The 14,897-nt window shown below is 41.6% G+C and overlaps 1 protein-coding gene across 1 annotated transcript in view; it reads right to left on the bottom strand.

The window, feature by feature from the left end:
• The window catches only part of susd1 (sushi domain containing 1), a 42,490-nt gene extending 34,204 nt beyond the window's left edge, over positions 1–8,286 (bottom strand). Inside the window, exons 1-4 of the mRNA XM_042346316.1 lie at positions 8,193–8,286; positions 4,554–4,691; positions 2,984–3,142; positions 62–241 (exon numbers count right to left, since the gene is read on the bottom strand). Coding sequence (XP_042202250.1) covers positions 62–241; positions 2,984–3,142; positions 4,554–4,691; positions 8,193–8,286 — 571 coding nt within the window. The remainder of the gene's footprint in view (positions 1–61; positions 242–2,983; positions 3,143–4,553; positions 4,692–8,192) is intronic.
• Positions 8,287–14,897: the final 6,611 nt, after the last annotated feature.

The raw sequence follows: 14,897 nt of genomic DNA on the forward strand, positions 1-14,897 counted from the left end.
AATCAGAACATCACACATTGTTTTGTTAAAAGCTGGTTTAGAAACATCCTGAGACACAGACCTTTACACTGGAGACTCGCTCCTTCCCACTGTCCCCGGGCAGAGCAGACCGATGTGTCGTTCCCACTGACAGCCCCGTAGCCAATCTCACATCTGTACACAGCTGTACTGCCGTAGGTTGTGTTATCCGGCAGGTGCCAACCTGTGTTCTGTATATTCGGTGGTAAGCCACAGTCAACAGCTGAGGAGACACAGACAATTTTTAATTTTTTTATAAAAACGGGCTATGCTGTTCTTTAATAATAACAATAATCAAAATAGGCTAAAGTTGCATAATTTATAAGTTTTGACCCAACTTTTTGTCCACGGAAGAGAAAATAATCCAACAAGTTGTGTGGCCTTTACCAAAATTGAAAATGAGAGATAACAACAGTTGCAGGTGAACCTTTACCCAATACTGACACACAGAGACATCCCCAGACACACTACCAGCTTCAGGCTTTTATTAATCTATCCATCACGTGAAAGACATTCTAGTTAAAACGGTGATCAGGAGGGCATACAGCTAAGAGGCTGCGTATGTTAATATACAATAATAATAATTCTTGCATTTGATATAGAGCCTTATCACATCTTTGAGAAGTCTCAAAGTCCTTCACAGAATATACTGTAAAGTGGATTGACTATATTTTGTGGGCAAAATCTTTCTCCAATAAGATCCAGTGAAATGAAGTCCCATATCATAGCAGTGTGAAAAAGTCCCATGGCTCCATAAATGGTCACAAGGAAGTTATTAGTTGACTTCATGGCTGACTTTAGCAGGTGAACTATTTGTGTATAAATAGAGGAAGCACATACATGCAAACGTCTAAGTGGTAACACAGCTGTGGACTCGAGCAACATCCTCCAAATTTCTCATTGTACAGGACGTCATCTGAACTCCTTGATGTGTCACTGACTCGGAAATTGCTCCCAGCTATGCATAAACTTATATTTACACATTACAGAATTTTATACATCAAAAAAGTTTTTCCTCAGGGTCAAAGTGAATTGTGGAAACAGGATACTTCACATAAGGCACACTTTACTGAGTCACAAGAGTGATTTCCTAATATCATTGCTCAAAAGAATATCCTGTTTTGCCTTACTTAAGCGTATCAGAACGGACACATGTGAGCGAAGGAAAAAGAGAAAGGTCCACAAAGGAAATAGGCTGATTGCACAGCCAGCGTATCTGCGCAAACCATCAATGGAGATCAGAGTACAAACCAATCTGACAACTAATCAATAGGCACTTTAATAACCAGGCGGAAGAATATAACACAATCTGCTCCAAAGATAAAATAATTGCTGTCCCAAAAAGACCCGAATTCCCACCTCGCCCCTCCTCAAAATATACACACATAAGTTTTATTCACCACTATCGGCAGTCGGGCCTGCAGCTTCTCTGCCCCCACCCTTTGGAACTCCATTCCCTTCGCCTTGCTTCCTCCCTTGTCTCCTTCAAGGCCAATTTCAAGAACCTCCTCTGCAACCACGCCTTCGGTCACCCTCCTACCCAGACCCTCCTTGCCTTCCACGCCTCCTGATCCCAAACCCCAGCTCGGGTTCCAAATCCGTCATTGTCCAGAACCTTGGGACATCCTCCCAATGTGAAAGACGCAATGAAAATGTAATTTGTTGTTGTTGAATTCATAGAATCATACAGCACATAAGGAGGCCAATCGGCCCATCGTGTCTGTGTCGGCTCTTTGAAAAGAGCTATCCAAATCAATCCCACTCCCCCGCGCTCACCCCATAGCCCTGCAAACTTGTCCTCCCCAAATTATAATCTAATTAATCTAAGTATTCACTGGTGCTCACAGCAACTAAATAAAAGGGAGGAGATGGATGCTGAATTTTCCCTGTAACTGCAAATAAATCACCCACCAGGCAGGGAGAACTCACTCTAATGGCTACTGCTAACTCTGGACTTCAGGGATCGACTTGGTTTCATTTTCCTCAATTCAAATGTTAAAGGTTGTCCATTAATGATTTTCTCCTGGATTAGGATGATCCCCATTGTTAGTGGATTAAGAAAGTAAACCTAGAAAATACTTTCAGGGCTGCCAGGCAGCAGCACAAAAGGGTATAGGTTCAATGTACATTTGTTAACAAAATAAAGTATAGCCTGGCTATTAATAATAATAATAGTGATCATAATAAGTCTGAGAAGCACATCTCTCATGTGAGCTTGCCTGCCCTCTGTGGGGAATGGGTCCCAGACTGGAAACAATACTATTATTGTGCAAATGAATTTCACGCATCTGTTTGGGCCATTCTCTTTCAGGTGATGGGCTGGTATATCTCACTTAATGCACATGAACATTAGTATTTTTTTGTCTCAGATTTCAAGGCAAATTTCAAGTTCATATTTCACCCAACCAGCTAAGATTTCCACTTTTGACAAAATTGATAAAATAGTGAAATGCTAATAATAATCCTTCTATTTGATATGTTGCCTTATCGTGTTATCAAAACATCTCAAAGTGCTTTACAGGATTTTATTGTGAAGTAATGACTGTTTATTTGTAGGCAAACACGGCAGCCAATTTGCACGCAGCAATGTCCCACAAACAGCCCTGAAGTGAGTGACCAATTTTACTTTGGGGGATTGTTGTTCAGGACATCAGGAGTAACTCCTTTCTCTTTTTGAATAGTGCCATGGGATCTCTCAGTTTAACATCTCATCAGAAGGATGGCACCTCTGACAATGGAACACACCCCCAGCACTTCATTACAGCCTGGACTCTATGGGTTCAAAAACCCGCCATAGGGATTGAATCCATTACCTTTTGACTGAGAGGCTGACACACATAACTTGGTTACCCAAATTTTCCTCTGGTAACTGCACTGCTCACTACTGGACTTGACACTATCTTCTACAAAGCAAAGAGAAGCAAAACTTCATACAATGAAAGTAATCAGAGATCAGTATACATACTTATGCAGTGACTTCCGTCATTGGGAGTGAAGGACGACATATTATTGGATGGTCTATAACCTGTACTACATGTACAATAAAAGCTGCCATGTGTATTGTAACAAGCCGCATGGTATCCACAGACCAAGCGACCGGCTTTAATCTGGCATTCGTTTTTATCTGTGAATTGAACACACAAAACACACACAAACACATTAATGAACAATTTTCACAGCATAATAATAATCCTTGCATTTGATATAGCACATTGAGACGTCTCAAAGCGTTACACAGAATATATTGTAAATATGCTTCAAACATCCAGATAACAAGGACCGATCTCAATCATAGGCTGTCTATACACTCGGCTGCATGTCTAGCTCCTTGCTGACAGATGTATAGAAAGTTCATTATACCTCTGAGTGGATTCCAAGAATTCCAAGACCAGAAGCTCTTTGAAGGTGGTCCAAGTGATATTGTAAGAATGAATCAAACGCAGTTAATGTTCAACATTTGATCCCTTAAATCACATTAGTCGTAAACTAAGTGATCACCTACCTACATGAAGCCAACATTGGTTCCACTGAGCATTGGGACTTCTGGCTGGGCAGGGCAGCTGGCTGTATATTGAAAGTTCAGTTATTTTACAGGCCAAATGTTCCTTGGTGTTTATGGTGCACATTTGGATGAACACAATAAAAAATGTATCTTGGAGCAAATGACCACATCATCCATAGGACAGCACGGCTAAAAATGCAATGTCCTCCCTTGTCACGGAGCAAACACATTGTGCATTGGAGCTCCAGAGTGTTGCGTTACAGAGGAATGGGACTTGGATATCAATTCAATTTCCTACAATACTGACCCCCTCTCCTCTTTGCAGGAAAGTCCAGTGACTGTGTGTTTTCATAATGGGCAAATCTATCAGGCACTGGGCATCAATGGGAATTTCTCAGTGTGTTTGTTTTTAAGGGGTCTAAAGGCAGAAATATGTAAGATTATTGGAAGAGAGATTACAGTGCGTAGGTTATGTGATGGCTTAGCACCCACAGGCCCATTGTAACAAGATAGACAAGGAGGATTTGCATCCATAATTCCCACACTGAAGGATTGGCTTTATACATGCCATTCAGGATAGGCTGGGCTGGAACTGGGCTGGGATCAGTGAGCTAGCTGCTCACGTGTATTCTGGCACATGACTTACACAGCACCATTGGCAGTGACCTGGGAGCAGATCTTCTTGGTACAATATTTGTTAAGAAAATTCAAATAAGGGAAGAAGGAGCTGAACATTTAAATCTCTTATGAAAACAAAAACAAAATAATACGAATAAGTAGAATAATAAATGTAAATTCAAATTGCCTTCACTCTTCCCTCCTCCTCCCCAACTCCAAAAAATATTAATTCGACTCTGGTTGTCTAATTTTGGGACTAACATTTTTATATTGTTATTGGCAGGTTTTATTGGCAAGGTAATATTGGATTGAACAGTTAACAGAACCAGCCTGTTTCCTGTAGCTTTAGCCTCAGCTATTCCTTCACAGTCACACCACAGAAATAACAAATGCAAATTCTTGACAAATATCTCACCGGAACAGAAATTCCTTCCATTGCCACTGAATCCGTAGTTGCAGATACAGGTTTTGTAGTGACCTCTGTCGTGGCATGTAGCGTTTCTGTGACACGTGGCACACACATCTCTGATTGAGTCCGTTGCTACAGCTATGCCTGAAAGAAAGCCATAGGCACTTAACAGTGAAATGGGCTTCACATTGCTTGTTCACCACCCTCCTTACGTGGTCTCATCTGAAGCCAATGGCACACTGAGTTAGTACCTCATTCAAGTCATTATGCATCATGTGTAAACAGAGAGTGTGGGCTAACTAGTCAAAAGGAATGTCCACCACCAGTCAAAGATCATTGTATAATTGTAGCGATTTGCCCACAAAATATACAGTGAATCCACTTTACATTATATTCTGTGAAGCGCCTTTGAGATGTCTCGAAGACATGATAAGGCATTGTATCAAATGCAAGGATTACTATTATTATTAATATTGTATACTTTGCCTGAGTATGTTACTAGGAGCAAACGTGTCACAGCAATTTTACAATACCACTAAAAATGGAACATTCCGAACTGCTTTTAAACACTGAAAAATGTTCTGAAATGATTATTTCTTTGACCATCTGGGTCAACAGTATACTGTCCATTGTATTGTCTCAAAGATCTGGTCATTTCCCTTCAGAGGAGTTAGGGCTAGACTTAGACTCAAAAAAGCAGTGAATAAAGAGGAGTGCACAGCAAATACAGCTGCAAAACCTCCCTTTGTATAATTCTATAGCTTCGCCATTTTGCTCAGAGATGCATTTGGAGTCCGGGCATTGATCCTGCTTTGGTCAGAAGCCTCAATACGAAAAATAAAAAGGAAAAGAACATTTGTGTATCCCAAAGCATTGGGTGGCAGGGAAGGAGATGGTAAGAATGGCTTGTGTGAAAGTCCAGTTGGAAAAATGCTACAACAGAGTTCTCACGAGAGTCATTTCTGTTTGACTTTGCATTTCCCCTGTTCAAAGAGCACTAACGCTGCTGGCGGCAGTGGTCATTAAGCTGTTTCATGCTCTGTCATGACAATATACAAGTCTGGGAATTAACATAGAAACATTTTACATTGAGATTGAAGAAGGATATAAAAGCAATAGTAACAGTGCACTCGCTGTAGATTCAAAGTTGGATTGTTAAAATAATAATATTAGTAATAATATGAATAATCCTTGCATTTGATATAGCACCTTACACGTCAGGAGGTCGTCTCAAAGAACTTCACGGGACTTACTGTAAAGTGCAGTGACTGGGTATTTTGTGGGCAAACAAGGCAGCCAATTTACGTAAAGCAATATCCCACAAATAGCCATGGAGTGAACGATCATTTTTTTTCTCTCTTGGGGGTTTGGCCAAGTCACTGGGAGAAATTCCATTCTCTTTTTTTGAATATTGCCATGGGATTTTTAATGTCCACCTGAACAAGCAGACATTGGTTTAACATCTCACTCAAAGGATTGGGCCACCAATAATGTATCACTCCCCATCACTGTATTGGAATGTCAGCTAAGACTATGTGAGTTCAAATCCCAACGTGATGAATCCACAACCTTCTGCCTCAGAGGCAAGAGTGCTAACAACTGGGGGGCCGTCCTTCGGATGCAATGTTAAACCGAGGCCTGACTGTTAAAGTGCTAGTTAAAAATCTCATGGCACGATTCAAAAAGTATTTCTCTCAGTGTCCTGGCCAATAATTCCCCACATAAAATTGGTCATTCATTTCATGGCTGCCACATTTGCATACAGATAAAGTCACTATACTTTACAGTACATCCTGTGATACACTTTGAAGTGAGGAAATTCAGTAAAATATTCAATGCCCAAATTCCCAGGAGCAAATAAAAATCTTCGGTGAGTTTTATATATCCTTCAAAGTGAGCGATGTCAATCCTGGGAAATGAACTTTCTCCCATATAGTCCACCCATTCCCAGTCCAGGTCCTGCATGGTTAGACACAAAACAAAGCTCTCACTCGATTCCCATCCTTGCTATCGCTCTGTTCTACCCCATCCTCAGGAGAGCAACAACAACAAATTACATTTATATAACGCCTTTCACGTCAGGAGAACATCCCAAGGTGCTGGACAGTAAGGGATCCACACCTTCTTCTGTACTCATGTGATTTGTCACTTGCCTCCTTGAGTATGGGGCCAATTCAGTTTCATTCACAGTACTGTAGTGTTAAATTAAGAGTATTTCAGTGCTATAAACCCACATTCACTGGTGTGTGGATTGAGATTGCCCCAGACTCAATCCCATAGGAGTTTTAAAGCCAACCCACAAAGGAAGCTTTCTTCCATTATTCTGGTCTGGACTTGAATTTGGGTGCTATATTCTGGATCATCATCATCACAATAATAAATAATAATCTGCAAAAAGTAGCCGTTTTTGGAATATATTAAGAAAGTATATTAAGAAAAGTAACATCCATTCATATGTAACGTGGCAGTGTTATTGGTCTGGTTGACCCATCACTGAAAGCCATTTAGAAACTATCTCTGCAGAGTGATTTAAACTGTAATAACATAATAATAATAATAATCCTATACAGTATACTGGGTTATACATACTTAAGTCAAAGTGGACTGCACTAGGTTAGTTGTCAGTTGCAGGATATGATCATGAACAGGAGGACGCAATATTCCTTCACTAAATTGTTTGACCACCAGCTACACTACAAGATATCAGCTGCAAATGACTGTATTGACACGTGTTTTACAGCACAATGTGCTCAAGGAATTATTTTGCAATTGGTAAGCAGAATTCTAAGAGAATCCCAAAACAAGTACAAATCTTTATAATAATATAATAATAATAATGCAGTATTTATCAAATGCAGCCGAAACCCTCGAGCATGTGTTGCTCACCTCCCGCCTGGTTTACTCAAATGCACTTCTCGCTGGTCTCCCCAGCTCCACTATTCAAAAGCTCCAGCTCACTCAGAACTCTGCCGCCCACATACTGACCTGGACCAAACTCCGTACCACATCTCACCAGGTCTGGCCAGGCTCCACTGGCTCCCCATCACCGAACAGATCGACTTCGAGATTCTCACACTCCTCGTGTTCAAATCCCTTCATTCTCTGACACCTCCCTACCTCTCCGACCTCCACATTCCCCAATCCACCACCCAGCGCCTCCACTCGACTGGCACCGGCCTCCTCCTCGTCCCTCGTATCCTCTGCCCTATCATCGGAGGTCGCAACTGAATTCTGCTTTCAGCCACTATGTCCCAAAACTCTGGAACACGCTCCCTCAATCCCTCCGGCTTGCCCCTTCTCCCCCCTTTCAAGTTCCGCCTGAAAACCTTCCTCTTCAACCGTGCTTACGGCTACCTGCCCCCCCAACCCCAGCTCAGAGTCAGGCTCCACCACTGTTAAACGCCTGCATGAAGGGTGCTATACAAGTGCAAGTTGTTGTTTTTGTTGTTACGTTCATTAGATTCCCTTTAAAAATAACACATTATTTTTAGTTATAACATTTTTCAAAACTATCTAAATACAGACACTCCTGTGGCTCTCATACGGAAGTTTAGGACACACATCAACTGCAGGATGAAGAATGACATATAAATGTAATATTAAGTAAACAGAGTTATTTTCACAGTCAAAATTGATTGGACTCACGTTGTAAATGCAGAAGGCTGCAGGCGATCAGCAGGACACTGCGGTGTAGTGTGTGGAGAGTGGGGCTCCTGCCCCTGGTCACCTCTGCCCTCATTGCTGACTCTGACACTGACACTGAGCCTCTGTGGTTGCTTTGCTCCTCCTTATATTCACTGGTACAGAGAGTGCCTGCCTGCCTGGCTGTCGGTCTGCTGGCTGCTCTGCATCTGGAGATCTATGATAAGTGTGTGTGTGTGTGTGTTTAAACCAGTGGGGAAACTTGGAAAAGTAGTGAAAATAAAAAAAAGTTATTTGTAGCTTTGTTATCAATTTGGAGCTGAAAATAAATAGGCTGCTGTTTTGTGATCTACTCAGACAGCACACAATGAGTCCCACTGCAGTTTGCAAACACTCTCATTTTTATTTGGCTACCTGTCTTATATATTACAATAAGGCGGATGTTTCTATTTAAGGAGGGGAAGAATTAATATCCATAATGTTTTTACCATATTAGGCTTGACTGTAATTGTGTGATTCACAATTTCCTGTAGTATTTTTACTTAGGAGGGAGGGAGAGGAAATACAGTACAGTAGAAGACCAGCTGAGAGGAGCTTTGATGTTAGCAGCCAAAGCAGTGAGCTTCACAGTACAATATACAATGGGGCTTGAGAGGCAATTCTACTGTTACAGTTTTAGATCCTTTCACATCTCTTCCAGATTCTTGGATTTTGTTTACGCATTAGACATTTTCTTTGCATATCATTTATTGTAAAATGTTAGTTGTGTGCAAACGTAAAGCTGAGAATCATATATTTTTTCCTACTGTAATTATCATAATAATCCTGGCAATTGCATTTAATATTGTTGCAACTGATTCAGCACCTGATCAACTCATCGAAACGCCCCAAAGTGCTTCACAGGATATACTGTAAAGTGTAGTGACTGCATTTGTAGGCGAATCCAACAGTCAAATTTTTGCACACAGCAATGTCCCACAAACAGCCATGAAGTGAATGAAAAATTTGATCTGGGGAATTATCAGCCAGGACACTGGGAGAAACTCCCTTCCCTTTTCCAATAGTGCTTTAATGTCTTTAACGTCCACCTGTACAGGTAGACAGGACCTCAGTTTAATATCTCATCAGAAGGATGACACCTCCAACAGTGCAGTACCCCAACACTGCACTGGAGTGTCACCTTAGACTATGTAGTGGAGTCTCTTAGCATAGTCCGCATCACCCCCTCCTTTGCTTCCTTCAAGACCCATCTCAAGACCCTCCTCTTCAACCGTGCCTTCAGTCATCCTCCTTCCCTCCCTGCCCTCCATCCTCCCTGATCCTGACCCCCAGCTCGGCCCCGAAACACTGATTGTTCAGCACCTTGGAACGTCCTCCCGACGTGAAAGGCGCTATACAAATGTAATTTTGTTGTTGGTTAGTGCACTTGCCTTGCAAGTGAGAGGACCCGGGTTCAATTTTGGTCCAGGTGAAACCATAGGTAAGTTTCTCCATACGCCTCTGTTTACCTAGCAGTAAGTAAGAACTAGTCAATTGGCAGTTTGTTTTCCGGGTATACCACTCAATCCACAACTGTTTGTGGGACACTGCTGTGCGCAATTGGCTGCTGCGTTTTTGCCCACAGAATACAGTCAATTCACTTTACAGTATATTGTGTGAAGCGCTTTGAGACGTCTCAACAACGTGATAAAGCACTATATCAAATCAAGGATTATTATTATGAATTCAACCTTCTGATTCAGAAGAAATGGAATCGAATAAATTTTTGAAGAAGAATAATATAACATAAAAGGGTGTGAGGAGCAAGCAGGTTATTGAATGTTAGAGCAGGGAGCTCCAGTTGAGAAGCTAGCACCATCTTAAACTCGATGGGCCGAATGGCCTCCTCTGACTGTGATTTCTATAACCTATCCTTCACGAACGCCACAGTGATCTGTTTCAACAAATTAAAATAAAGTTTTGTTCAAAAGATTTCAGAAGCTCCTCAGATCATTTCCAACCTTTTATCAAGTATCACCTTGCAAAACAGGTCATTCGTTGTTCATTTCTTCCTTCCTCCAACCCTCCCTGCATCGTAATGTCATGTCTCAGGCACTATTTTCCAGTTCCTGATAGGAAACGTCATGTGTGCAATTTGGATACCAAGTTCTTAAAGAAGAAGTTCCCGAATGGGGCTTCCGTAAACATGTACATCTTACGCAATATCAAAGCCTTATCTGCCAGGAGGAACATCAATAAGGAAACTGACAAAGGAGAATTTCTTAAACATTGGCAATGAAATAAAGGCAATGAGGAGTGAAACCCAGAAGACGTCAAGCTATTTTAGATGGAGCAGAGAGGCTTGTTCCAGCATACTACAGATAGAAACCCCTGCAGTTGCTGAGATCAGGTACTCTGTGATGTAGGGAGAGCATTTGGGACCTCGATTTCATAAACATCTCATAAACTGAGGACCCTTCTGCCTGTTCAGGTGGACATTAAAGATCCCTTGGCAGTATTTGAAAAGAGAAGAGAGTTTCTCTTTCCTGGTGTCCTGGCCAACAGTCCCCCAAACAAAATTGGTCACTCACTCCACGACTGTTTGTGGGACATTGCTGGCTGCCATGTTTCACCCACAAAACACAGTCAATCCACTTTATAGTATATCCTGAGAAGCGCTTTGAACCATCTTGATGACATGATGAGGCACTATATCACATGCAAGGATTAGAACTGCTCCCATAGATAAAGCCACATGTATAGTGTGGTGATCAAGGACTGTGGCCTCCTGTGGAGATACATGCTGGCATTCACTTGTGGAGCATTTTTGTTTTAGGGCAAAGGGTGTTCTGAGGTTTCATTATTGTTCTGTCAGGGATGATGATGGAGAGCAACCCAATCGGAATGAATAACATATGTTCTCCAAAATGTCACCCCTAGATGCCAAGTTTGGTAAAATTACACACATGATAAAGACGTTCAGAAAAACGACAAACGGACTGATAACACAAGAGTAAACAACAACAAGCTTACATTTGTACAGTGCCTTTCACGTCGGGAGGACGTCCCAAGGCGCTGATAAAGAGCTTGACCAGAGAACATAAATGAGACATCTCCATTTGGAATTATTGATCTTTCAATGGGCGACAGAGGAGAAAGAGTATTGATGGGTTTGACTAAAAAGCCCCAAATTAATATTCTGGATCTACCCAAAGGAAGGCCGCCAATCACAGAGGCCAGAGTCCTGCCCTTTGCTTACACTAAAATTAAGATTGAAGCTTCTCTGTGTGTTTGGCATATGTCTGTTGAACCAGCATTGAAAAATACTTGAATTAACTTTTTCCAGCATCTTCTAATGGTGAAACAGTTGAAAGGACCTACAGTGATTCTTTTTGTTGGAGAAAGCAGCAACTATTTTTGGCACAGCTAGGTACCACAAACAGCCATGAAGTAAATGAACAATTTTATCAGAATGGTTGCTCGACTAGGACATCAGGAGAGACTCCCTTTCCTGTTCAAATGGTGTCGGGGGTCTTTATCGTGCACTTCAACAGCAGGCAGGCAGGTAGGCAGGTCATACATGAGTTTTTAATGTCTCATCCCATGAACTGACAAGAAGCATGAACTTTCCAAGACTAAATGTTATGTATTAAGGGGACAGATTGAAGTAAATTTGAAATGCATCCTGTGGAATTACTGTTTCTGTAAACAAAAATGTTTTTAAAAATGACTGTGTCTGTAAATCGTTACCAATAGGAATATTGCTTTTCGTTTTAAAATATGTTTATAGTTTTGCTTTGACATATATATTGCTTTGACAGTATCTTCCAGCCCATCGGTCACAAAAAGCCATTTATCAGTCAGAATTGATTGCCCAGCTGCCTGTAGAGGTAGTTATCTTTGTGCAACTTAGGACTTGGGATTCCGTCAGACTGCGGATATGAAATGCACATGGAGTTCAACTGAGTGAAACCACTACATTGGCAGGTCCCATTTCCTGTTTCCTGGCTCCAGTACTGGTTTGGTAATCTGAAGGCTGATAACAGGGGAGATTCCTGCCACCGTCTCATTTATGTTAGGTCCCCACCCTAAACTCTGGGCGTATGCTGTGAATGAGATTAGCCTATCAAATGCTACAGTCAGACATTCAAACTCTTGAACTGAAAGAGACTCCCACAAACAGTCGTAGATTGAAAATGACCAATTATTTATCGTTTTTGGTTTTGGAGGGATTATTATTAGGCGTGTGGAGTAAGGAAACTTGCCCAAGGTTTCGCCCTGCCTGGAATTGAACTGGAATTGAAAAAGCCATTGACTCTTTCACAGCCCCATTACTTTTTACGTTGTCCAGTTTTTAAACTTAATTACATTTTAGATTTTGTGTTTCTGTGTTTGGTTACTAATTAAGGTAATTGCTCAATAACAATCTATAATAATAACAATAAACCTTGAATTTGATATAGCACCTTTCACATCAGGAGAATGCCCAGTCAGCATTTTGAAATGTTCTACCAATGTGAAAGATGCTATGTGAACGTCAATTGGATGGTATACAAGATCCACACGCTCAGTGACAACTTACTTAATGCCCTAGCACCTCCCTACCTCTCAAACCTTTGCTCAGCTGGCTCCAGCCTTCTGCACATCCCTCGTCCCCTCCGCTCCACCATCAGCGGCTGTGCTTTCAGTCACTATACCCAAAACTCTGGAGCTTCCTTCCTCAATCCCTCTGCCTTGCCTCTCTTTACTGTCTTCAGATCACCGGAAGACCTCCCTCTTTGACCATGCCTACGGTTACCTCCTCTTTCATAGAATCATAGAATAATAGAATTATACAGCACAGAAGGAGGCCATTCAGCCCATTGTGTCTGTGCCAGTTCTTTGAAAAGAGCTATCCAAATCAATCCCATTCCCCCGCTCTCTCCCCATAGTCCTGCAAAAAAAATTCTCTCTGGCTCAGTGTTACTTTCCACCATTGTCAAGTACTCTGAGACACTGCACGACATGAAGGATGCTATATACATGCAAGTTGTTGTTGGACAGTAATTGGATACAATTAAATCTAAAATGTGGGATGGATTGATAGTCCAAAAGCTAATCGTGTTCAAACATTTTCAAATTCCCTTAATTGTATAATTAACCACTCAAAAGGGAATTTCAGAATCACCTTTTTGGGTTTCAAGCCTTTACCCGAGGCATGTAAGTTTGGAGAATAACTAGAGAGTGCACACTGATGGACATGACAAAGCAGTAGGAATCAGGCATGTGTTGTTCGAATTTGGAATGATCTGCCTGAAAGGGCAGTGAAGTCCGATTCGATAACAGCTTTTAAGAAAGAACTGGATAGGTATCTGGGGAAGATGGGTTTGCAGGGTTATGGGGAGAAAGCTGGTGATTGGGGTTAGTGAAAGTGACTTGCTCTGTCAAAGAGCCGGCACAGACTCGATGGGCCGAATGGCCTCCTTCTGTGCCGTAACATTCTATGAATCTATGAAAAATGTGTGGCCTGGTGGTCCTAACATATTATTAATATTTAACGGTTGAACGGTTAATGGGTAAATTTATTTGCTGATACCCATAATGGGGTCCAATCTGCGGTATTTGCATTTCGCCTACAAAATACAGTCACTGTGCTTTACAGTGTATCCTGTGAAGTGCTTTGAGGTGTCCTCCCAATATGAGAGGAACTATATCAAATGCAGTGATTATTAGTTGTTATAATTTAATTATTTAATAATAATAATAATACTTGCATTTGATATAGCGCTTTTCACGTCGGGAGGACGTCCCAAAGCGCTTCACAGAACACACTGTAAAGTGAATTGACTGTATATTTGTGGGCGACCGCGGCAGCCAATTGCGCACAGCAATGTCCCACAAACAGTCGTGGATTGAAAGTGACCAATTTATTATTGTTTTTGGTGGGATTATTATTAGGCTCTGTGTGGAGTAAGGAAACTTGCCCAAGGTTTCGCCCTGCCTGGAATTGAACTCAGGTCTCTCACTTGCAAAGCGAGTGCTCTAACCACTGAGCTACAGGACTCCATGGAATTTATTAATGAGAATACCTGAATATGCATCACAGATGGAAAGAGCTCAGTGCACTGGCAGCCTGATGGTTCAAGGCTTATTATAATAATAATGATAATAATAATCCTTGCATTTGATTAAACTCCATGTGGTTAAGATGTCTCAAAAGAGCTTCACAAAATACATTGTAAAGTAAGTTCATTGTGTATGTTGTGGAGAGAAACTTGGCAGCCAATTGCACACAGCAGTGTCACACAAACAATTGTGGACTGAGTGACCAAATGTTTTTTTAAGGGATTATTAGCCCCAGAAAGCAATCCACCAATCAACTAACAACTGGGTTCCTACTTACTGTTAGGTAAACGGAGGCATGTGGAGTAAGAAAACTTGCCTAAGGTTTTGCCCTACCCAGAAATCGAACCTGGGTCTTCTTGCTTGCGAGGAATGTGCGCTTACCCCTATGCTATGGGGCTTCAACTATGGGCTATGGGACTTAAGAACATAAGAATTGCTTGACGAAAGAAAACCAAGCAATTAACATAACGTAACAACATAACTTGTAGGAGCAGGAGTAGGCCATTCAGCCCTTCGAGCCTGCCCCGCCATTCAATCATGGCTGATCTTCTAATCTACCTCCAGCTAATTGCTTTCGTCAAGCAATTCTTATGTTCTTAAGTTTGCCTTCCACCATCCTGGCAG

Source organism: Callorhinchus milii, unplaced genomic scaffold (genome assembly GCF_018977255.1).
Source record: "Callorhinchus milii isolate IMCB2004 unplaced genomic scaffold, IMCB_Cmil_1.0 Scaffold1, whole genome shotgun sequence".
Taxonomy (NCBI): Eukaryota; Metazoa; Chordata; class Chondrichthyes; order Chimaeriformes; family Callorhinchidae; genus Callorhinchus; species Callorhinchus milii.